At 39.2% G+C, this 23,758-nt stretch overlaps 1 protein-coding gene and 1 pseudogene across 28 annotated transcripts in view; one reads left to right on the top strand and one right to left on the bottom strand.

Moving 5' to 3' along the window:
* The window catches only part of ABI2 (abl interactor 2), a 66,169-nt gene that overhangs the window by 4,668 nt on the left and 37,743 nt on the right, over positions 1 to 23,758 (bottom strand). For 15 of the 28 annotated variants that reach the window (XM_036320606.1, XM_036320605.1, XM_036320600.1 and 12 more), the window contains 3 exons: positions 16,662 to 16,820; positions 10,091 to 10,177; positions 6,576 to 6,749 (listed from right to left, as the gene is read on the bottom strand). In XM_036320606.1, coding sequence (XP_036176499.1) covers positions 6,576 to 6,749; positions 10,091 to 10,177; positions 16,662 to 16,820 — 420 coding nt within the window. The remainder of the gene's footprint in view (positions 1 to 6,575; positions 6,750 to 10,090; positions 10,178 to 16,661; positions 16,821 to 23,758) is intronic. The other 13 variants (XM_036320614.1, XM_036320613.1, XM_036320603.1 and 10 more) reach the window with 1 other exon arrangement.
* Positions 20,423 to 22,753, top strand: LOC118661434 (annotated as a pseudogene).

The following is a 23,758-nucleotide window of genomic DNA, read 5'->3' as shown; positions in this document are numbered from 1 at the left end:
CGTCAGCAGCTGTCTTCTTATGGAATATACCTAACCCAGGGGGACCGGAAGACTTTCCATGCAGTATGAGTGTCAGACGATTAGGGGAAACTCCTTCTAGAGTCCCAAGTTTTATAAATATTGCTTCCAAAACTGACCTGGGATGATACCTCAGCCAGGCATCAGTCACAAAAGTTCTCATTTCCTCTCTATCATTCTCCTACTTGTTAGTACAGTGTACTGTTTTAAAGTATAAAAGACTTCTGGGTGTCAAAGAAACAACTCAAAATCTTCGTGTGATATTGAAAAAGAATTACTCCACTGAATAACCCAACTTTTTGCAAGTGAAAGTTAGGTGGCTCCATTCCTTTAGACCAGCGGTTCTCAACCTTCCTAATGCCGCGACCCTTTACTACAGTTCCTCATGTTGTGGTGACCCCCAATTTCATTGTTACAAATTGGACATAATTAAAGCATAGTGATTAATCACAAAAACAATATGTAGTTATATGTGTGTTTTCCGATGGTTTTAGGCGACCCCTGTGAAAGGGTCGTTCGAGTCATCAGCTGACATGTAAAGCATGTTTAAAGATGGAACATTATTTTACTTTTGGCAAGTAACTCAGAAAGAGGTAAAAGAATTGAGTGACAGTGCCACATGAGAAAATGCTTCCGTTTGTATCACTTATGAATGGGAACAAGGTTTTCAGCATACTGCTGTAGCTAAGGTCCTCAGCTCTTCCTTAGAAAGGTATCCAACTTGGTCTTCCAACTCCTACTTGCTTCTTTTCTTTTATTTAAAAAATTTTAATTGATCTTAGAGAGAGGAAGGGAGTAAAAAAGAGAAAGAAACATCGATGTGAGCAAGAAACATTGATCAGTTGCCTCTCGCACATGTCCCAACTGGGCATCAAGCCCACAACCTTCTGGTGTACAGGACGAAGCTCCAACCAACTGAGCCACACCGGCCAGGGCCCTGCTTTCCTTTCTAATGTACTCTACACTGTCATCAGGTAATTGTTTTTAAGTTAGGATATAATACATGGGAACTTATCATTAACCTGCGTAAAAATCTTCCACAATTTTCTATCAGATTTTTTAAAAAAGGAAAAAGATTCAAACATCTCAGCATGGTACTCGAGGACTTCCTTCCCAATTACAACTTCCTACACGCACACCCCAGGCCCTCTCTCCCTACACCCACCCACGTCCTCTTGCACATGGCACCGCTCACCATGCTAAACAGCCATGCCTTCACTTAAGACCCCTCGGCCCGGAGGCCCTTGCTCGCTCCCCTCTCTGCCTGAGAAAATCTTCATATTCAGGGCACATCACAAATGCCAGGTCCTCTGACAAGCTTCCTGGGATCCCCAGACAGAATGAATGGAACTCTTCATTTTCTGACAATCGTTAATGGAGCATTCATGCTGATTTTTAGAGATAGGAAGATGAACAAGACAAACGGTCATAGTCTTATGAGGACAGAAATGTAATCTGATAAATGACCATACATTGTTGATACTTCTACCAAGAAGTTATATCACTGAGCTGGAGGACTACAAGAACAGATGGCTTGGAAGGGACAGAAGAATTTAATGCTAGTGAACTGTAGAGCCAAGACTCAATCAATCCCAGGTCTGCCAAAGCCCCCACTTAGGAAAGGCTAAGAATGTGCGCTCTGCAGTTATACCACGGAGGTCAAATGCCAGCTCTACCAGTTATTAGCTCACAGAACACATGAACGTCCCTAAACTCCTTTTTCCTCACCTGTATAATGGAAACTAGCGTAGTGCTAACACCTCGAAGCACTGTTCTATTAATGAGGCAATGCACATACAACACCCAGCCCGGAAACTGTGTATGTGAAACAGCCATAGAAACGTTAGCTTTTATTATCATTAGTAACTATTAAGATATACTGTCTTTTCTCTGGCACTAAGATTTTCTGTTATATTCTATAACAAATTACCTTTTAACATCATTTTCTAGTCTGCAAGATGGGGAAACTATCTTACATGTGTGGTTAAGTCTTACATTATGCCAGGCACATGACGGGCAGTAATCAAGGGTTACAATAAGCCTCCTATGGCTGTGGCTCTCAACCCTGGAATTACCTGAGGAATTTCTAAAAATTCTGACACAGTCCCACCGATTCTGACTTAATAGGCCTGGAGGGGCAGACGTATTAAACACGCACTCGGTGACTCACATGTGCAGGCAGGGTTAAGACCGGGTCCTACGGTCTAAGATAGCAAAACGAGTCAGTAGGCAACACCTTAACATTCACACTCACAAGCAAAAGAGCCATCATAAGCTGAACACGGTTGGTTATGTTTTTGTTTTGCCAGAAAGAGTAAGGAAGAGCTTATTTGGTTTTCATGTTTTGAAAGATTTGAACTTAACAGAAATAAGCCAAACTTTTAAAAACAGTTTAGGGAACAATTCAGGCATGTTCTTTACAACTTTACAGGGTTCCTTAGACTCAAAACAAACTTACTTTCTTCTCACAAATCTCTCCAGATTTTTACAACATGTTCACTAAAGAGTCAATTTTTAGAAAGCAAAACTTCATCGCGCTCTTCTCTTAAGGAATAACTGAGATAGTTTTCCACGGCTGGAATGGTATCACTTTGTCTAGGACAGTGTTAAAATCAGCTAAGGAATCTGTAAAACATGTCAATGCCTAAGGCCACAGCCTAGTTTAGTACCTTGGGCTCTTTTCTCCCCCCTTAAAAAACAGCTTTACTGAGGTATTAATTTAGATACAAAACACACGCATTTAATTGCAGAATTCAATGAGTTTTCACAAATGTATGCACCTGTATATATGATAAATGTATAACGACGACCACAATCATCAGATACAACAAGCCCATCACCCCTCAATTTCCTTATGCCCCGGTGTGAATTCCTTCATCCACCAGCACCGGTCCCTGAAAGCCACTGATCTAGATTTCATGTAGATGGAGTCATAAAGTAAGAGTCTTTTTGGCCTTTTTCATTAGGGTAACACTTGAAACCCGTCCACATTGTTGCTTATAACAGGAGTTCCTTTTCACTGAACAGTATTTCATTGAATAGATGGATATATCCCACAATTTATTCACCAGTTTAAAAACATTTGGGTTGTTTCCAGGTTTTGGCAACTATGAACATTCAAGTCTGTGTGTGAACACAATCGTCACTCCTCGTAAGTAACCACTACAGGAAGGAGGCCAGATCAGCTGGTAGGTGTATGTCCGGCCTCATAAGAAACTGCCAACTATTTTCCAAAGTGACTGAGACATGGTGCATTCTTACCAACCATGTGTAAGAGCTCCCATTGCACCGCTCTCTCTCCCACTTGGTGTTGTCAGCGTTTTTAATTGTAGCCATTCTAAGGGGTGTGTAGTGGTACTGAGTTTGGCTCACAGTGGCTTTAACTTGCATTTCCCTCAGAACTAACACTGAGCATCTTGCCTGGCCAGTGTGGCTCAGTGGCTGAGAGTCGACCTATGAACCATGAGGTCAGGGTTCAATTCCAGGCCAGGGCAGATGCCCAAGTTTCAGGCTCAATCCCCAGTAGGGGGTGTGCAGGAGGCAGCCAATCAATGATTCTTAGCAGTGATGTTTCTATCTCTCTCTCCCCCTCTCTCTTGCTCTCTCTGAAATCAATAAAAAGCGTATTTTAATACTGAGCATCTTTTCATGTGCTTATTTGCAATTCATGTGTCTGTTTGGTAAAATGTGTTCAAATTTTTTTCCCTACCAGTTGTCACCTTAGTGAATTATTTTGCAAATATTTTTCCCAGGCTAATATGGATTGCCTTGTCATTTCTTCACAGTGTCTTTGAAGAAAAGTTTAATTAATGAAATTCAATTTATCAATTCTTTTCTGTTTAAGTTTCATGTATTTTTATGTAGTCTCCACAAGACTTTTTCCTGACCCCAGAACATAAAGTTTTTTCTCCTACATTTTCTCCCAGAATTTTTATAGTTTAGGTTTTACATTCAGATCCAAAATACATTTCAAAGTAACTTATGTGTATTGTGAGGTAAGGGTGGAAGTTCATGTTTTGCATATGGATATCCAATTGTTCAACATTATTTGTTGAAAACACTATCCTTTCCTCACCGAATTATTTGGGTTCTATATATTCTAGTCTATTGATTTCTATTCCTAGTCTTACACCAGCACCAGTCTTGAACACTGCAGCTTTCCACTAGAACTCTGAAGTCGGGTAGTGTAATTCCTCCAACATTAGACTTCTTTTCAGATTGTTTTGACTATACTAGGTCATTTGCATTTCCATATAACTTTTAGAATCGGCTTGTCAATTTCTATAAGACTTCTGGATTTTTATTGGTATACCATTTTGGGGAAAACCAGTCTCAACAATAATGATCAAAGAGCATCATCCAGTTCTCAAATTTTTTTAAGACTTATTAATTTCTCTTAATGTTTTAGTTTTCATCATGCAAATCTTTCATATATTTCATTCAATTTATCCCTAAGTATTTAATATGTTATTACAAAAGTTTTATAAATTTCAATCTCCAACTATTTGTTGCTGACGAATAAAAATGCAATTAATTTTATACATTGACCTTGCAACCTCTTTAGTTCTACCAGCTTTTTGTAGATTGCTTAGGATTTCCTAAATGAGATCTTCTGCAAAAAAAGACTCTTTGATATTATCTCACATATCTATTACTGTGTTTAGTATTTGTTCTTTTCTCATGCCTCATTTTGAATAGTTTGTATTGTCATACCGCCAAGGTTGCTGATCTTTTTTTCTGAAGTGTCACTTCGGATACTGTATTTTTTATCTTCAAAAAAGTGAGTTTTTCTTCTTTAAAAATGCATTCGTTTTCTCTTATGTTCATGTTTTCCTTTATCTTCTTGAACATATGTGGCATTTATAATAGCTATATTACACCCTTATCAGGTAATCCTATTATCTTGGTCATTTCTGGTCTATTTCCATTAACTGTCTTTTCTTTTAGTTATAACTTACATATTTTCCTGCTTTTTTACATGGCTTGCAATTGAATAGCCGTTGGACACTGTAATCCTGACTTTTGTTGAACACTATTGAATTTTGTCCTGGAGCTCAGTTAAGTTACTTGGAATCAGCTGGATCTTTCAAAGGCCTGCGGTAAGCTCTGTGAGGGTGGTCCACAGCCACTCCCGTCTAGGGCTAATCTGCCCCCATTACTAAGGGGACACACTTTTGAGGCCTCTTCTCTAAGCCTGTGTATTACACGTCTTTCTATTCTGATGGGTTTGAGAACATGAACTATTTCCAGGCCTGTGTCATGTGCAGTAATTTTTCTGCCTAGTCCTTTCTGGTTTTGTTCTTTCAATATATCAGGTCGTTTCTTCACACACATGTACAAATCAGTGCTCAGTTAGACTCAACGGGACCTTCCGGAAGTCTCCTGAGCTCTGTCCTCTGTGGCCTCCAAAAATTCTCATCTCTACCTTCTCTACACAAGTCAACGCCCACACTCGGTTTGGTTACATCCTCCTTGCACTACGGCCTGGAAACTGCCTCTAGGTAGCAAGCCAGGGCCTCAGGCTCACCTTGAGCTCCTTCTCTCTGCGGTCAGAGTCCACCACTGCCTAGTGCAGCCGTGGGCAAACTACGGCGCCCGCGCCGGATCCAGCCCGTTTGAAATGAAAAAAACTATTGAAAAAAAAGACCGTACCCTTTTATGTAATGATGTTTACTTTGAATTTATATTAGTTCATACAAATACTCCATCCATGCTTTTGTTCCGGCCCTCCGGTCCAGTTTAAGAACCCATTGTGGCCCTCGAGTCAAAAAGTTTGCCCACCCTGTCTACTGATTCACAACCATTACCTTAATTTTTTCTGGGTTCCTGTTTTAGGGGAGAGGGTAAATCGAATTACTGTTGCTCTATTTTGACCAGAAGTGCAAGTCTACCATTTCTTAATATAAGTTCCCCAGGTGATTCTAAATGTGGGGTCAGTTTTGAAATCAGTGAGTAGCTTTAATTTCCTTAAAACTTCCTGCCCGACAGCACCCTTTTTCCTGAGCTGATTAGTGCTGATAAGATTTGGAAGTCTGTGTCCCAAAAACACCATGGCATGGCTTGCTAGTATATTCAGAGAAACTTTCAATGAAAGAAATGCCCAATACTACTTTGTAAAGAAACGAAGAAACCATTCTTCTTTGGAAGGAAGTTTCATATGGAGATACTTAAACTGAAATATCTGATAAAAGATGCCACAAAAGAAAGCTTTATAAACCACGGGGGCAGAAACAACTAATAATTTGAAGAAATCCTCCTCTTCCTGAGGCATTCCAGAAAAATCCTTTTTTTTTTTTACTTTTATCTCACAGAAACCATTCGTAAAGCGCATGCTCAACAGGAAAAATCTGTTAACTATCAATAAAAAATCAAACAGTCACAGAATTTTACTTGCATGCTTTCAAAACCATAAAACCTGTAAACTAAGTAAGAATATACACGTAATATAAGCGAAACTTTTCTCATCAGTAAAACAAAAAATTCTCTTTAGTACCAGTGAATGTCATTCCTATGTGCAGATTTCTTCCCATCCCTCCAGACAGCCCTCGGAAACTTACCCTTTTCCAAATAAGACCTTGGAGCCCAGGGCGGGTCCTCCTCAGCGTATGGGTCACTGTACTCCACCACGGCGGCCTCCTCCTCTTCGTAGTCTTCTGGAGGAGGGGGTGGAGGGGGGGATTCGTCAAAGACTGGCTCTTCCGCAGGTGGTGGTGGGGGTGGTGTGTCTGAAACTAAGAAGGTACCAAGCTGATAACAAACTACACCTAATGCAAAGTTCTGTATTTCTTATCTAAGCTAAGCTTCTATGTTCATGAACTATAAACCTACACTTGAAAATAACCTTTAAAAAAATGAGTGGGCAAGAGAATTCCTCCACCAACTATAATGTTTCCAATCTCCAAGCATGGCTTTCTCCTTCCCATGGGTTAGTGTGTATGGATGCTAAATAAAGTTTAGCCAAAATAATTAACTGAGCCTTGGAACCTTTTTATGCTAATATAATATAGTTTGGCTTTATATACTATCCAAGAAGTGGTTATCAGAAATATTAATAATTTGGATACTTATAACCATATTTAGTTTATAAAAATTAGAATGACTCCAATGAAAAGTCAAATTTTAATAATCTGCTACTTTCTCTCAATGAATTTCTTAAATATAGCACCTTACCAAATCAGCAGGACAGAAATCACAAACAATTTTGGGTAACTTCATCCATGCAGATGTTTGTGTTTAGTTTGGTTATTTCAGAATTTCTCCAAGGTAAATATATGAGTGATTTAAAATATTTTAAATATCTCTTTATTGAGATCTGCTTCCACAGCTCAGGTGTCAACATATAGTAATGTTTAAAATATTATCTCCAAACTCAGGAACTCAAAGCTTTTAAAATGCTTGATATACACGAGCACAGCTCAACAGAATAAAACAAATAAAGAACGTTGCATTGATCAGTTGTCCCATTTTAATGAACAGCACAAAGTCTTATTTATGAAGTACCAGTATTGTTTCTGTGAAATTCTCTGAGCAATCTGTTTATTTTCTATTTTTTTCTCTAAACCTACTGATGGAATCAAATGGATTTTACAAGATTGCTGGCCTGGTGAGGATTATCAACTTCATACTCTGCCCTATCCCAGTATTCTTCCCATCTGCTGAGCCACTCTCCTTATTAACCCATCTACTTTATGAACTTTAAAACTTTACCCATTACAAGTGTTTCTTTTAGTCCTAATGTGTTTTTTTAATAAACAAAACATATAAGTATGTGATTTTAACATAAAGTTTATGACAAATTATATGTAGTTGGGGTAAGAATCAACAATATATCCTGTTTGCATTTAAACAATTCCACAAAAACATACATCCAAATGAACTCTGTCTTTCAAAACAATCACCTTGAGAAATTAATTACCAAATTACTCAAAAATGCTGCCACTGCTCATTTTTACCTTTTCTAATAACCCCCGAGGGCCAATTTATGAATGTGAAAACTGGCTTTCATGCCTACAGAATTAAGTGGAAGAGCAGAAATTGGAACGCCAATGTTTATTATCTTAAAAGCTTACAATACTATGGGATAAGATAAACACACTAACTGTAAGGTAAAGTTTCATTATTTTTCCCTCAACAAACATCAACTGAAAGCCACTATGGTTAGGTACTTACTACACTCAGCACTGGGAATAGAGCAGTGAGCAAAAGTCTTGGAGACATGGACAGCCAAACTTCTGTTTATAATTAAGTGCAGTAAGTGCTTTAAGTCGTTATGGAAAATACAGCAGTAGACTAACCCTCTTACATGGGTTTCTGAAACCTGAAAGAATGAGTAAGAGTTAATGTCTAGGGGGTGGAATGGAGTGGGGGTGGATATTTCGTGTCAGATGTAAAGGAAAAAACAAATGCAAAGGTAAGAAAGCAAGGAACTGACCAAGGTTCGGCAGAAAGAGGCTTGAGGAAGCTAAAGAGGACTAAGCAGGAAGGGCCTTGCAACAGTTTGAACTTTATCCAAAGAGCAAGGGGGAGCCATGGAAGGGTTTTAAGAAGAATAACGGGATCATTGCTACAATACTTAGCACAGAACTGGTTCCAAATAATTCCAAACTTCTTTCAAACATCAATCTTAATACAGAGTGACTTCAAAATAATGTATTTGAAAGCTATGACGATAATCCCAAAAGATAGGTATGTATCTTTCCAAGGTGAATGTTTTGAAGAGGACAACATTCATTTGAATGTATAAGTCCAACTATGTCTTTAAATCAACCACAGCACACCTCACACAGAAAGTTTCTTATTTTTATACATTTTGTAGGTGAGAAATGTTTATGACTATGGAAAGAAATTAGAAAAGATAACCCAGAGGCAATCACATTGTGGTAAACACTGCAGGTGTCATGGAATACCCTCCAATACACTCAAGTAATATAAGCTATTTTCAGAAACTAGCAAGTAGAGGTGCAAAGGCACCTGGAAGAGAGATTGAGCCCTCACGCTAGTAAAACTGGATTATCATCAGTTAAAATACAAGAAGAAATGTGTCAATAAAAACGGGGCTTTAATTCACTAGGGAAGCACAAAAAAGGAGGGACTAAAAGTGTTTGCTATGTGTCAGATGCTTTCCTAAATGCTGGGCAAACAGCCCATGAACAAAACAAGCGGAAGTCCCTGCTCTCACAGCGCTTACATTCTATCCCTGGCAATGCCCACGTCCGAAGGAGCAAGAGTCCTAAGCAACAGCGTGCACGTCTTCTGTCCCATTGGTGAGGCCATCCCTGTTACTAGATGCCAATGGGCTACTTCAGCCTGACAACACTAAGTCTTCCTTTAATGCCATTTCCCTTGTTCAGATTCCATGCCCACCAAGCATCTTCTGATGACAATATAATTCCTCAGGCAGACTGCTTGCAGAGGAGTCATCACCCAGTCAGACTACGTTCACTGATCTCTGTACAATTCATCACTGAATGTTGATACAGGCCTCCTGCTTTGCAGATATCAGTCTCCTGAGATTCCCTAATACTTCCCTCGGAGAAGACTCAATTTGTCAATAAAATTAGTTACGTGATCCTGCATAACTCAACACCAGACCACAGGCCAATGGTAATTCATTGCCGATCTATGAGGCCTCTTAGGAAATAGAGAGGCAATTTGGTCCCCTGAGACCTACCATGGCCTGGCCATTTTTACACCTGAAATCACAGGACCAAAGGAAAATTCTCAGGCCAGCCACAAAACCCTAAATTCCAGTGATAAAACACTAGGCTACTTGTTTGAGCATCCCAGAGGAGAAAAAATGGGCTAGCTAGTGATTAAAGAACATCTCAGATGTGATCTTTCTTTTCTTACATGTGCCTTATTTAAATTTTTTTTTCACTACCAGATTTTAAGTTATTTGAAAGTAGAGAATTTCATCTTAATTATTTTATCATCCTACTAGCTGCTCATATAGTGACTTATTCATAATATTCAAATACTTGAGGTATCAGCAAATGAATACTTAGCCAATCATACATAAATGACATTTTATGCCTACAATCTGATCTACAGCATAAAGAAGACATAAACTTACTATTTTCTTGGACTCTGGCCACAAATCCCATTAAAGGTAACTGAGGAGTTACCTGTAGGATGGAGGGAGGAGGAGGAGCAAGAGATACTGTAAAAACAAAAAAGGTGCGGAGGATAAGGGGTAAGGGCGAGTTACATTAAAAGAAAAGGATAATACAATAAAACGAACATGTAAGGAGGGAAACCACTATGCACGAACATGTTATCAGATACACTAAGGGTCCTCTTTGGAGGGACAATTCGTCAGCACACAAAACCAAGTATTAGGATTACAACAGGAAGCAGTCATTCATCCACACGGGCCTGCTCTAACATGTAACGGCAAACTGAGCTCTTCATACCAATAACAGGCTTCTCAAATAAAAGGATTTCTTCAGACTACAATGAATAATTTGGGTTTCTGGAAATTACCTTGATGGTTACAAATTTAACTATTTGTCAGTAGAAGGGAAAAACCCATTATATACCAACATTCTAAAGTTATATTTCATTACATTAACAGGCAAATAAATTAGTTCTTTACTCATTAATTAAATGAATATTTACTGACTTCCTACTAAGTGGCAAGCACTCCACTAAGAGACCAATACCAAAACCATTCTCTGAGAGTCAGGTCTGTGTCATTAAAATTTTTCATAGTCCCAATTCATACCACCTGCTCAAGCAGGTACATTTTTCTCCCTGACCCTGCAGAAAAGTGTTGGCCTCATTCCAGTCATTCTCCTCTCCTCTCGGTGCCTTTTCCTTATCTCGAACACCTGGTACAGTGTCTAGCACTAGTAAGCCTGCAACAAATGTCTCACATATGTAAACACACAGATAAGCCAGGTATGTGCCCAACAATTTCCCAGGATTAACTCTACAGTTATAGTTTCCTTCAGAATGGGTATAAAGTATGGCAAGCATCTTCTTATGAAGAGAGAATATCTTTAATAACTCCAAACTACAGTTAAGACTAATAAAACTTAAAAAATGAATAGTTACCACCCTCAAAGAGATCACATTCTAACTGGGCATATAAACAAAATAGCAATGTTAACCCAACAATTACTTGTAGCAATTTCCTGCAGGTGGTGATGGTTGGTGAGACGTGGTAGTGTTAGTGGAGGGGTAGCAGGGAGGAAGACTAGATGTGACTTGAGGAAATGAAGCTGGACTGACAAGCAGACAAGAGCTGAGAAAGACAAGCTGAGAACCAGGTGAGGACAGAGGCTTAGAGGTGAGCAGCTCGCGGGCCCGGAGCTGTTCCGCACAGCTAGCATAAGTTACCCCATAGAGAAGCAGGAAGCACAGAAAGAGAACTTTAACATCCACCCGATGTTACAGTGAGAGACCTTGTACGTTAGGTGAAAAACTTCTCAGTGGAAAGAGACTGGACTTTAATGTCACCCAACATCTGTTAACCTGATTCACCATTTCCTTGATGTTGGAACAGTGAGTTAATTAGCTTCTTTGTGCCTATTCCATAAATGTGATATTTTAAAAGATAGGTAACGCAACCTACTTTACAGAGTGGTTGCAAGTAAAATTTCCAAAACAAAAAATGTATGCAGAAAGCCTGGCACCAAAAAAAAAAAAAAAAAAAAAAAATAGGAGAGAACTTAGTAACACAGTGTGGAGGAAGAATACGTACAAGGATTGGCTAGTACATGAAGGAGATCAACAGCTAAAGACAACAGCTAAAGATGATTCTTAGATTTTTTTAGTTTTCATAACTATGAAGGTGGAGGTGCCATTTAACCACATTAACCTTGGCAGGTAGTACAGGGAAAGGGCTGGTGAGGAAGCAGGTCAGGGAGAGATGTGATAACTAGGATGCATGAAAGTGATGTGGGCATAGATCTGGGAGGCAACTGGAAAGCTTGGGTTAAGTATGTGAGAAAAATTGAGAGGTAAAGAGCTAGGAGAGCTCAGTAGAAAGATGACATGCTGTGGGTAAATGCAGGGAGAACATATGTACTATGCAGACAAGAGTTAAGCAGATAATCATGAAGCCTATCTAGATTTAAGGGGCAGAGTAGTAGAACCTTAGAAATCGATACCTTTCTTTAAAAGATATCTTTTGGTTAGGTTTTTCCCTAAAGTCGTATTTCTTGGTAATCCTTAAGCTGCATGCTGTCTCCTCCCCTCTGAAACAATTGTGGGTATGTTCGCATTGCCCTGCTTCCCAAACGGGGGTAAGAAGGAGAATCAATGAACAGACAAGGCAGCAGATAACACTGAGAAACAGCAGCAGACAGCAACTGGCATTAGGAAAGTGCAATTACATAAATGTTCATATCAAATAAGGTGAAAAGTTCCTCTTCTGTCAGCACCCGTCCCAACCTCCCTGTAACAGGAAGGCAGGACATTTCCCACTTCAGTCATTGTCTCTCCTCCAAATGAAAAACAAACAAAAAAAGACCTTCTGGTACTCCAAAAAAGGAATGATTAGGTGCTTAACTCACAACAGTCTTTTTGTAAGTAGGCTGTTTAGCACTTTTCTTTTCTTAGGATATTTTTTTCCATTGATTTTCAGAGAGAGTGGACTGAATGTTTATGTTCCCTCAAAATTCATACATTGAAATCCTAATTCCTAATGGTATTTGGAGATGGGGCCTTTGGGAGATAAGATTAAGTCATGGGTGCAGCCCTGACGAACAGAATTAGGACTCACATAAAAGAAAGGCTGCAGGACACAACATGAAGACCACAGTCTGCAGCTGGAGGGCTTCTCACAGAGCTCCATGTTAGCGCCCTGACCTCCGACTCGCAGCTTCCAGGGCAGTGGGCAGTCTCTCTTGTTTATAAGCCACCTGGTCTCTGGACTCTGTTACGGCGCCTGAGGCACTTACCAAACTAGGTTTATATAAATAAATGTATACAAATAAGTATACATATTTATTCCTTTTTAACACCAAGGTGCTTCATATTTAAATTTAAAGTAAAGTAAAAACTGTTAACTTGTGATTAGTCCTATTTGTTTCAATGACCCTACTTAATGCTGACAAGATGAATGATAAATTGGTGCTGCAATTTCTTTGGCTGGATTAGATTAAGAAACAATGAGAACCAAAGGGTTTAAATTAGGCCCTGAAAGTTACTTTCATCAACTTGTTTCTGAAATAATCTCATTAGAAAAGAAATTACTGTGCTCCTAAGACTAGACTCCAGACACTGGGTGTTCTGGATTTTAATTCCTATGTTATAATCCCTTCCAAACGCAAGCCAAATGTAGTAACAGTGATGCTAGAGTTACATCTCATAGAAAACCCCAGTGAATATTCACATGAATCCCAGACTGTCAGCTCACTTCTTCAGAAGCATGCATTCATGTCAAGTCTCCAAATGCACACAAAAAAGCTCATATAACACATATCTGGGATCATTTTGTTAAATCAGGTTATTAGCTACTTGAAAAATCACAACAAATTTTCTCATTTTAAATATGAAAAAACAAGGACCACTGTAAGACCAGCGGAGGAATACATGAGATTAAATGACACGCTAAAGCAAATTAAATAAAGGAGCAGCTAATAGCCTTCAACACTGGTTTGCAAGATATTAAGTCTTGCAAAAAAATGTTTTTCAAAGAACATGTTTTAGGAAAAACATTTTTTTTTTTTCGTTTAGAAAAAGCACTGATTAATCAGCTAGCAAAGCTGTAGCTACCCTCTGTAAATCGTTACCAAATCCTGGAGTAGAAAGGCAGAAATTAACACAGAGGACAGGAACAAAACAGCCAACTAAATTGTCTCACACATTACGCTGAAGGCTCATAATCTCAACTCACTGTACTTTCATGAGCATAAACAATACTTTCATTAACATCATTCCATAGAGTAAGGTATTCTTCTACTTTAACATATTCTTTCAAGTATATCAAAATCAGACTTATAAAGAAAAGTATTAAAATAAGAATTTAAACCATGTATAAATGTGCTTAAACAGCCTTCAAATAACTTCCCCTATTATGTGCACAGCACAGAATACCCTTGCGTACAGTATACGTTCTGTGCATTGTGCACAGTTGGTCCCAAGCTCTAACAGGGAAGCATCTTGGCCCCAGTACAGAGGGCCAGGGAGAGAGCTTACCTTCAGAACTATGAAATAACCCACATCTAACAAACTTCAAGTTAAAAATAAAAATGCACTGAGGTACAAAATATCTCCTATTCAAATATGGGTTTGGGACACTATGACTTAAGAGAATTGATGAAAGGACAGGCAGATTTGTCAAAATTAAGCTCAAGATGAGTTAAAAAGAATGGTGCAGCCAAAATCAGTAAGCGTGATCAAAGATAGCAATAAGATAAATATATTTCAAGTAAGGCAGTTGGCAATCACACTACAGGGCACACTATAATTAGTCTATAAATTTGGTATTTAATCTACAAGAGAAACCCAAACCAGTAAAGAGATTCGAATAAAGGGACAAGGGACTCATTCTACATTTAACAAGTAGTTACTGAGCACTATCCCAGGATATCTATAATAATAAAAGCTTAATATGCTAATTAGACTGGACAGCCTAACGTCCTTCCGGACAACCTTCCAGACGAAGCTGGGGCTGCAAGGGCCAAGGCAAGCCACCGCAGCTGCAAGGTCTGAGCCCCTTGCACAAATTTCTTGCATCGGGCCTCTAGTCTATAATAATAAAAGCGTAATATGCTAAGTAGACCAATGGCCTTCCGGACAAAGCTGGGGCTGCGAGGGAAGCCCGGTCCTGGGTGCCATAGGGAAGCTGGTGCCGGCAGCAGGGGAAGGAAGGCCTACTCTTGCATGAATTTCGTGCATCGGGCCTCTAATAACTGTATAAAAGAATGGCAAGGACTCAGGCTCTGATGCACTTTACACGGTGGACATCTTCCTCCAGACAAAAGAGAACACAATGAGAGGGTAAGAGAAGGATTTTTTGTGTTTTTTTTTAATTTTACTGATTTCAGAGAGGAAGGGACAGAGATAGAAACATCAATGATGAGAGAGTATCATTGATTGGCTACCTCCTGCATGCCCCACCCTGAAGATGGAGCCTACAACCCAGGCATCTGGCTTGATCGGGACTCTAACCATGCCCTCGTGGTTCATAGGTCAACACTCAACCACTGAGCAACACTGGTCGGGCAAAGGATTGTTTTTTAATCTAAAGGTAGGTAGCATAGTTAAAACAGAAAAAACATGGAATCAGATAACCTAAATTCAAATCCTAACCTGATCATCACTTCAATCTTAGTTTCCTCACCTGTGAAAATACAGATGAAAATGATCACATAATTATAAGAATCAAATGATAAGTATAAAAGTATTACTTAAACTGCATTTATGAAGGGGGAGCATATTTCTTCTACATGACTCCAAATGCAACAAAGTTTCACCAAAAGGTAGTAGCCATAGGAGACAGATTTCCACTCCATAAAATTTAGGCTATAATTTTAAATTCAGGGTTTATCAAATATGGAATGAACTGATTGGCCTCATTTTATTTATATATATATTGATTTCATAGAGGGGGGGTGTGAGAGGGAAAGAGACAGATAGAGAGAGAGAGAGAGAAACATCAATGATGAGAGAGAATCACTGATCAGCTGCCTCCTGCACACCCCCTACTTGGGGGATCAAGCCTGCAACCCGGGCATATGCCCTTGACCGGAATTGAACCTGAGATCCTTCAGTCCGCAGGCCAACACTCTATCCACTGAGCCACACCAGCTAGAGCAGGGGTCCTCAAACCACAGCCCACGGGCCACGTGCGGCCTGCCGACAACACCCGCTGCTGCCTGTTGCTTAGCAGCAGACTCGTCCTGGGCCCGCAGTGCGCATGTGTGGAATGTGCGCCGCACTCTCCGACTCCGGCCCTCCAACGGTCTGAGGGACGGTGAACTGGCCGCCTGTTTAAAAAGTTTGAGGACCCCTGAGCTAGAGCCTGACTGGCCTCTGGACAAAAATCCAGAAGAACATAGTAGGCTGACATACCATGTCCACAACAGTCATAAAGTCTAAGATGTGCTCTTACCCTCTCTGGAGAAGAAGTAAAAATTATGACATATACTATTAAATACATGTGAGATTACGTTTTCTGTATGCATGCAACTGAAAGGTGATTGCTCTATCTGAATCAATCTGTCCAAGTCCGTTTTCCATAGGCTTGATAGGAGAAGTGAATAAGAGAGTACAACTCCCTTGCACAAAGCAGATTCAAAAATGTCCCTTTTACTTCACCACTTATAAACTCTGTCCATGTACACTCAATTTTCATTATCTGCTATTCATAGAGCAAGGATATCTGATTAAATAGGAAGAAAATATTGTTTACCGCACTATTATTTTTAAAAGCAAATAATCACTAGCACATTCAAAAAGATTCTGTTCAAAAAATTAAGTTCTACAACTTTACATGGAAACCATTATTGAGTTAAAAAAAAGGAAATGGAAAATACAGTATTAGTAACCTTTTATTCATTCCTCCATTTATTCAAAAAACTAGTACTAACCACCTAGCATGTGCTAATGGCTTGTAAATAAGGGTTTTATTCTCTCTGTGATTGAAGATTTTTAACCAGGTATGTTCTATAATTTGCAAAAGAAAATCTAACCTGGATTCTGGCTATAGAAAGGTCCTCCATTCATCTGAGTCTGAAGGCTTGTTTGTGAGGTGATGGAAGGAGGGCGTCGATAGGGCAACGAGCCCCCTACTGTTGGGGGAGTATGGCGAGAGGCAGGTCTGTTCATGCTATAGAACTGAACAGGATGACCTGGAAAAGGAAAGAACGTACATATGCCATTAAAAGAAAATTATCTCAGGCAATGAAATACTTCAGGTATGCTTGAATCTTAATATAATGGAAAATGAGAGTTTAGCTAATTAGTTATCTGACAAACAATGCAAGGTAACAGTTACTGCTCAGCAGACATACTAAAGTGAAAAAACAGGAGAGTAGATTCATGATTAGGCTTGGAAAAGCTACATGTAACTAGATTATTAATTAATATTTTAATTGTATTAAATTAATAATTGTAAAGGGTTTCAAAATCATCACAATTAATTAAAATTTATGGCTCACTTCCTCGGCCCACTCCCCCCACCCCCAAATCCACTAAAAATACTGAAAATTAAAACTCAATAAGATAAGAATGCCATTTGGGAAAACAAAAGAAAAAAAGTTTGACACACACTTATTCCAAAATAATAATAATAACTGTAAGGTAGCAAAGCAATTAAAGGGAAACAAAATATTTTTGCAAAAGGTCAATTGACATAATTAAATCAAACACATCTTCATTCAAAGACATCCATCTCTAAAACTAGATTGTTGTATTAAAATTACAGTTTAAGAAATTACAGTTATAACTGAAAGAAAAAAACCACATAGTCATATCAGTTGATGCAGAAAAAGCATTTGACAAAATCCAACACCCATTTTTGATAAAAATTCTCAGGAAGGTGGGAATAGAAGGATCATACCTCAACATAATAAAAGCCATATATGACAAACCCACAGTCAACATCATACTCAATGGACAAAAACTAACACCATTTCCCCTAAGAACAGGAACAAGACAGGGATGCCCACTCTCACCACTCCTGTTCAACATAGTCCTGGAAGTATTAGCCATTGCAATTAGACAAGAAGAAGAAATAAAAGGCATCCAAATTGGAAAAAAGGAAGTAAAACTGTCCTTATTTGCAGATGACATGATAATATACATAAAAAACCCTAAAGACTCCATCAAAAAACTATTAGACTTAATAAATGAATTTGGCAAAGTAGCAGGATACAAAATTAATGCCAAGAAATCTATGGCATTTCTATACACCAATAGTGAACTTACAGAAAGAGAGACTAAAAAAACAATCCCATTTACCATCGCACCAAAAAAATTAAGCTACCTAGGAATAAACTTAACTAAAGAGGTGAAAGACCTCTACTCAGAAAACTACAGGACGTTGAAAAAAGAGATAGAGGAAAACATAAACTGATGGAAGAACATACCATGTTCTTGGATTGGTAGAATCAACAATATTAAAATGTCCATACTACCCAAAGCAATCTATAAATTCAACACACTTCCCATTAAAATACCAGGCATATTTCACAGACCTAGAACGAACTCTCCAAAAATTCATCTGGAATAAAAAAAGACCCCGAATAGCTGCAGCGATCCTGAGAAAGAACAAAGTAGGTGGGATCTCAATACCAGATATCAAGCTGTATTACAAAGCCACTGTTCTCAAAACTGCCTGGTACTGGCACAAGAACAGACATATAGATCAATGGAATAGAATACAGAGCCCAGAAATTGACCCAAACCAATATGCTCAATTAATATTTGACAAAGGAGGCAAGAATATACAATGGAGTCAAGATAGTCTCTTCAATAAATGGTGTTGGGAAAATTGGACAGATACATGCAAAAAAAAATGAAACTAGACCACCAACTTACACCATACACAAAAATAAACTCAAAATGGATAAAGGACTTAAATGTATGACAGGAAACCATAAAAATACTAGAAGAATCCAAAGGCAACAAAATCTCAGACATATGCCAAAGCAATTTCTTCACCGATACAGCTCCTAGGGCATTGGAAAGTAGAGAAAATTAACAAATGGGACTACATCAAAATAAAAAGCTTCTGCACAGCAAAAGAAACCATCAACAAAACAACAAGAAAGCCCACTGCGTGAGAAAACATATTTGCCAATGTTATCACCGATAAGGGTTTAATCTCCAAAATTTATAGGGAACTCATACAACTCAACAAAAGGAAGATAAACAATCCAATAAAAAATGGGCAAAGGACCTAAATAGACACTTTTCAAAAGAGGACATTCAGAAAGCCATATGAGACATATGAAAACATGCTCAAAGTCACTAATCATCCAAGAGATGCAAATCAAAACAACAATGAGGTACCATCTCACACCTGTCAGACTGGCTATCATCAACAAATCAACAAACGACAAGTGCTGGAGAGGATGTGGAGAAAAAGGAACACTCGTGCACTGCTAGTGGGAATGCAGACTGGTGCAGCCACTATGGAAGACAGTATGGAGCTTCCTCAAAAAACTGAAAATGGAACTCCCGTTTGACCCTGTGATCCCACTTCTAGGAATATATCCCAAGAAAACAGAAACACCAATCAGAAAGGACATATGCACCCCTATGTTCATAGCAGCACAATTCACCATAGCTAAGATCTGGAAACAGCCTAAGTGCCCATCAGTAGATGAATGGATTAGAAAACTGTGGTACATCTACACAATGGAATACTATGCTGCTCTAAAAAGGAAGGAACTCTTACCATTTGCAATGGCATGGATGGAACTGGAGAGCATTATGCTAAGTGAAATAAGCCAGTCAAAGAAGGAAAAATACCACATGATCTCACTCATTTATAGATAATAAAGACCATTATAAACTTATGAACAAAAATAGATACAGAGGCAGAGCAGCCTCGAACAGACTGTCAAACTACAGCGGGAAGGCCAGGGAGGGTTGGGGGGGGGAGGAGGGGGGATAAGAGATCAACCAAAGGACTTGTATGCATGCATATAAACATAACCAATGGACATAAGACACTGGGGGGTAGAGAGGCCAGGGGATTTTCAAGGGCAGGAAAAAAAGGAGACATATGTAATACTCCTTGCAATACTTTAAGCAATAAAACAATTTTTAAAAAATTTAAAAAAAAAAGAATTACAGTTATGAGAAAAAACTAAAAGCAAATCAAAATATACCTTATTTTTAATAACATCCATTAACCTATTTTTCGGCAATTTCACTGTATTTTGATCTCTGAGAGCACTTCAATAACTAATGCCAACTGAAGACAGTCTTTCCTAACCATCCAATTTCCTCATGCAAACCAGTTCCTAAATTTTGTCTTCACTTCCCCTCCAAACCATTTGGCTGGGGCGTACTGGTCCAGACAGACAAAGCACTCGAGCACGCAGAGAGACCACTCCAGCAGGCAAGAGGCAGAGAGGGCCCTGCTGGATAGCTCAGTTGGTTCCATGTCATCCCCACACACCAAGGCTGCAGGTTCACCTCCAGTCAGGCACATACAAGAAGCAACCAACCAAGGAATGCATAAATAAGTGGAACAGCAAATCGACGTTTCTCTCACTCTCTCTAAAAATAAAATTAAGAGGGGGAAAAGAGAAGAAGAGAGGGAAGGGGAGGGAGAAAAGGGAGAGAAGGAGTGAAGTACAGGGGAAGAAAAGAGGAGGGAAGGAGAGAGGATAAGGGGAAGAGAAAGAAGGAAGGGAAAGGAAATGAAAAAGGGTAAGTGAGGAAAGAAGGGAAAGTGAAAGGAGAAAAGAAAGACAAGACACATTTTTTGATGTTATCCATGATTGTAAAATGGTCTTACATGATAAAAATCAGTCTTCAGGAACTCCATAGATTTATCAAACCTGGACTCATGGACTCATATAAAGACTATCATAAGTGCACTCAAGATCTGCTGTAACTTGTCTTTTTGCCCTGGGAGCAGCTCTGCTGCCATACCTCTCATCCCCTGAAAACATACACCTGTACCAAGTGGTCTCCACCCCGTCCTTGGTCGGGAGGGCCTTTTAGCTGCTGAGCTGGTCACTGTCTGCAGTGGTGCCGAACTGGACACTGGCAGGTGAGAGCCTCAGCAGCTTGGCAGCCCCGTGCCCCGGACCTCACTTATTTCTAGCCGCAGCTTCTAAACCAGTATCATTTCAAGAGACACTGAGAGAGCAGCGAGGTTCATTGGGGCCGGGGTGCCACAGGAGGGTGGCAGGCTGTGGGGCGGGGGCTGGGGCTGGGTTAGGGAGCCTCATCACTGGTTCTGCCAGGAAACAACAGCGCTTCTCCTGTGCTCTGGGCTGTGTCCTCTCAGAGGCCACGGGACTCTGCCTGATGGGCCTTTCTCATCCTCTTCGCCATGGGAAGGGGCTGTCTCCACCTCCCATAGTTCTTTCTCCCGTGTCTGGTCTGCCCTGTATTTCTTTTCCTAGACCTCCTGGGCGGCCTGGGGAAAGTGGTTGGCTCAGGGTTTGACAGAGGGAACACAAATAAATACCGTATTAATAATAATTTTAAAAAGATTTGCTATGCCACTTTTTACATTTGACAGTACTGAAACCTAAAAATCAATTCTATTGTATAAAAATCTTGAGTATGAAAGCTTAAACATAATCCACTGTTAACTCACTGTAACCATGATAAAAAATAAAAAAATATTATTTAACAGGTACATTCTGTCATTGGAATCACCAGATACAAATACATTATTGGCATTTTAGTAGTTAATATGGAACAAACTAAAACAAGCCTAGGATCAAGTTAAACACATTTGATAATTCACACCATTATGAAGTCTGTATAGTTAGCTACAGTCTGAAGTCCCACATGTGGTAAGTCCCCCATGACTCAGAGACACTAAATGAAAGAGACCATGCATACCATTACTAAGGCATTTACTTTGCTTTGGGTTGAAAACCAAAACAAAACCACAGTTAGTGACCATAATCCTAAGTGTAAAACCTAAAATGACCTCTAGAAGGAAACAGGACAAAATCTTTATAATTATAGGCAAGGTAAAGAGTTTGTAAATATGACACAAAAGCACAATCCACAAAAGAAATAAAATGAAGTGAAAACCTAAGCTCACACAAAAACCTGTGTGTAAATGTTTACGGCAGTTTTAGTCATCATCACCCAAAACAGGAAATAATCCAAATGTCCCTCAAATAGGAAAGGTATAAACAAATTGTGTTCATCCATACAGAACACTATTCAGTAATAAAAAGGAACAAAATAATGAAACATGCAACAACACGGATAACTATCAAATGCAATGTGCCGAAAAGCCAGACCCCAAAAGGCTATATACCATATGCCTCCATTTACATGATATTCTTACAAAGGCAATACTTTAGACACAAAACAAAAAAACAAAAAAACCACAAAAAAAAACCAGATCCCCTGGTTGTCAGGGGCTTGGAGTGAAAGTGAAGGACTGACTACACGAGGGCATGGAGGAAATCAGAAGGTGTTAAGACTGTTTCTACATCCTGACGGTAGTTGTAGTTATATCAATGCATACAATTCAAAACTCGCAGAAATACACATTAAAAAGGATAAATTTTACTATACATAAACTATACCTTAATAAAAAGAAAAAAAAGTACTTGGGATTTGAAGACACAGTATAAAAAAAGATTTAGTCTATATAAATTGTTATTGAGGCATTTACTACTTTGCTTTTTGTTTTTAAAAAACCTGTAGTTATGCACTCATACAACATGTTTATTCAGTGCAGACTATGAACCAGCATCTGCTATTAAATTATAAAAATGTTGACTCCCAGGTGGGGTAATTTGTCCTTTCTGGGCCTACAATGATTGCAGGATGTATCATTTACCCTTATCAATGCAGGGGCACAACAAAATTCCCATAGTTAACTTGCCAGTCTGGCCAAATAGAGCTGTCTGCAGATCAGAGAACAGCCCATGTTTACATCTGCACACTGTAGGAAGCTTTTCTTAAAAAATGCTATTACAGAAGTTATCCCATTGAACACCATCCAAAATCCATCTTGACTAAAAGTGTCTAACACATTTAAATATCTGCTCATAGCAGCAGAGCCAAATATATACTACTAGATGCCCGGTGCACAAAATTTGTGCACTGGGGGGTGAGGGAGGGTGTCCCTCAGCCCAGCCTGCACCCTCTCCAATCTGGGACCCTGTGGGATCGGGCCTAAACCAGTAGTCGGACATCCCTCTCACAATCTGGGATGGCTGGCTCCCAACTGCTCGCCTGCCTGCCTGCCTGATTGCCCCTAACCGCTTCTGCCTGCCTGCCTGCCTGATCACCCCTAACTGTTCCCCAGCCGGCCTGGTCACCTCCAATTGCCCTCCCCTGCTGGCCTGGTCACCCACAACTGCCCTCCCCTGCAGGCCTGGTCGCCCCTAACTGGCCTCCCCCGCCGGCCATCTTGTGCCCACATGGGAGCTGCCATCTTTGTGCAAGGGCGTGGCGGTCACTTTGCGTATTACCTCTTTATTATATGGGCTATGAAGTTCTTGGCAAACTACGGTGATGTGTAACCAAACACATACATTTTTACCATAGATAAGAACTTATTTACTCACCAGCATCATTATTATCTTTGCAAATATATTTTGTAGCAATTGAGCCCTTTTCTCCTTCCCCATCAAAAAACAGATTTTAGGTTATAATTTTAAAACAACAAAACACAGTCAACCTTAAATAAAACTTAAGTAAACCTGAAATTCTTTAAAAGTCCATTGTCTATGTTTCCAATCCTGCTATAATAAGCAACAGATTCTGTAATAAAAGACTAATAAGAGACTTACAGCTATATCAAATATCTCCTATAAAATATACCTTAGAATTAGTCATAGATTTTTTTTAATAACCTAACCTGTAACAGACAGTATTTCTAAATGACAACTTTCCAAGACTGTTTATAAGACATCTCCATAATAAATTCATAAATCTCTAGTAAATGAAATTCAGGCAATAAAAAATTTCTATTTGTGCTGCTCTATTGGAAAAAATATATGAGAAACTTTACCCTAATTTCTTTAGAATATTTTATTTTGGTCATGTGCCATTTTCCAGTTAGTTAGTAAATTATTCTTATATATACAAAGCACAAACAAACAAACATCACGAAGCCAGAGTT

This window comes from Myotis myotis, unplaced genomic scaffold, assembly GCF_014108235.1.
Source record: "Myotis myotis isolate mMyoMyo1 unplaced genomic scaffold, mMyoMyo1.p scaffold_m19_p_8, whole genome shotgun sequence".
Classification (NCBI taxonomy): Eukaryota; Metazoa; Chordata; class Mammalia; order Chiroptera; family Vespertilionidae; genus Myotis; species Myotis myotis.
The sequence above is the reverse complement of the archived record's forward strand: the minus strand, read 5'-3'. Positions and strand labels throughout refer to the sequence as shown.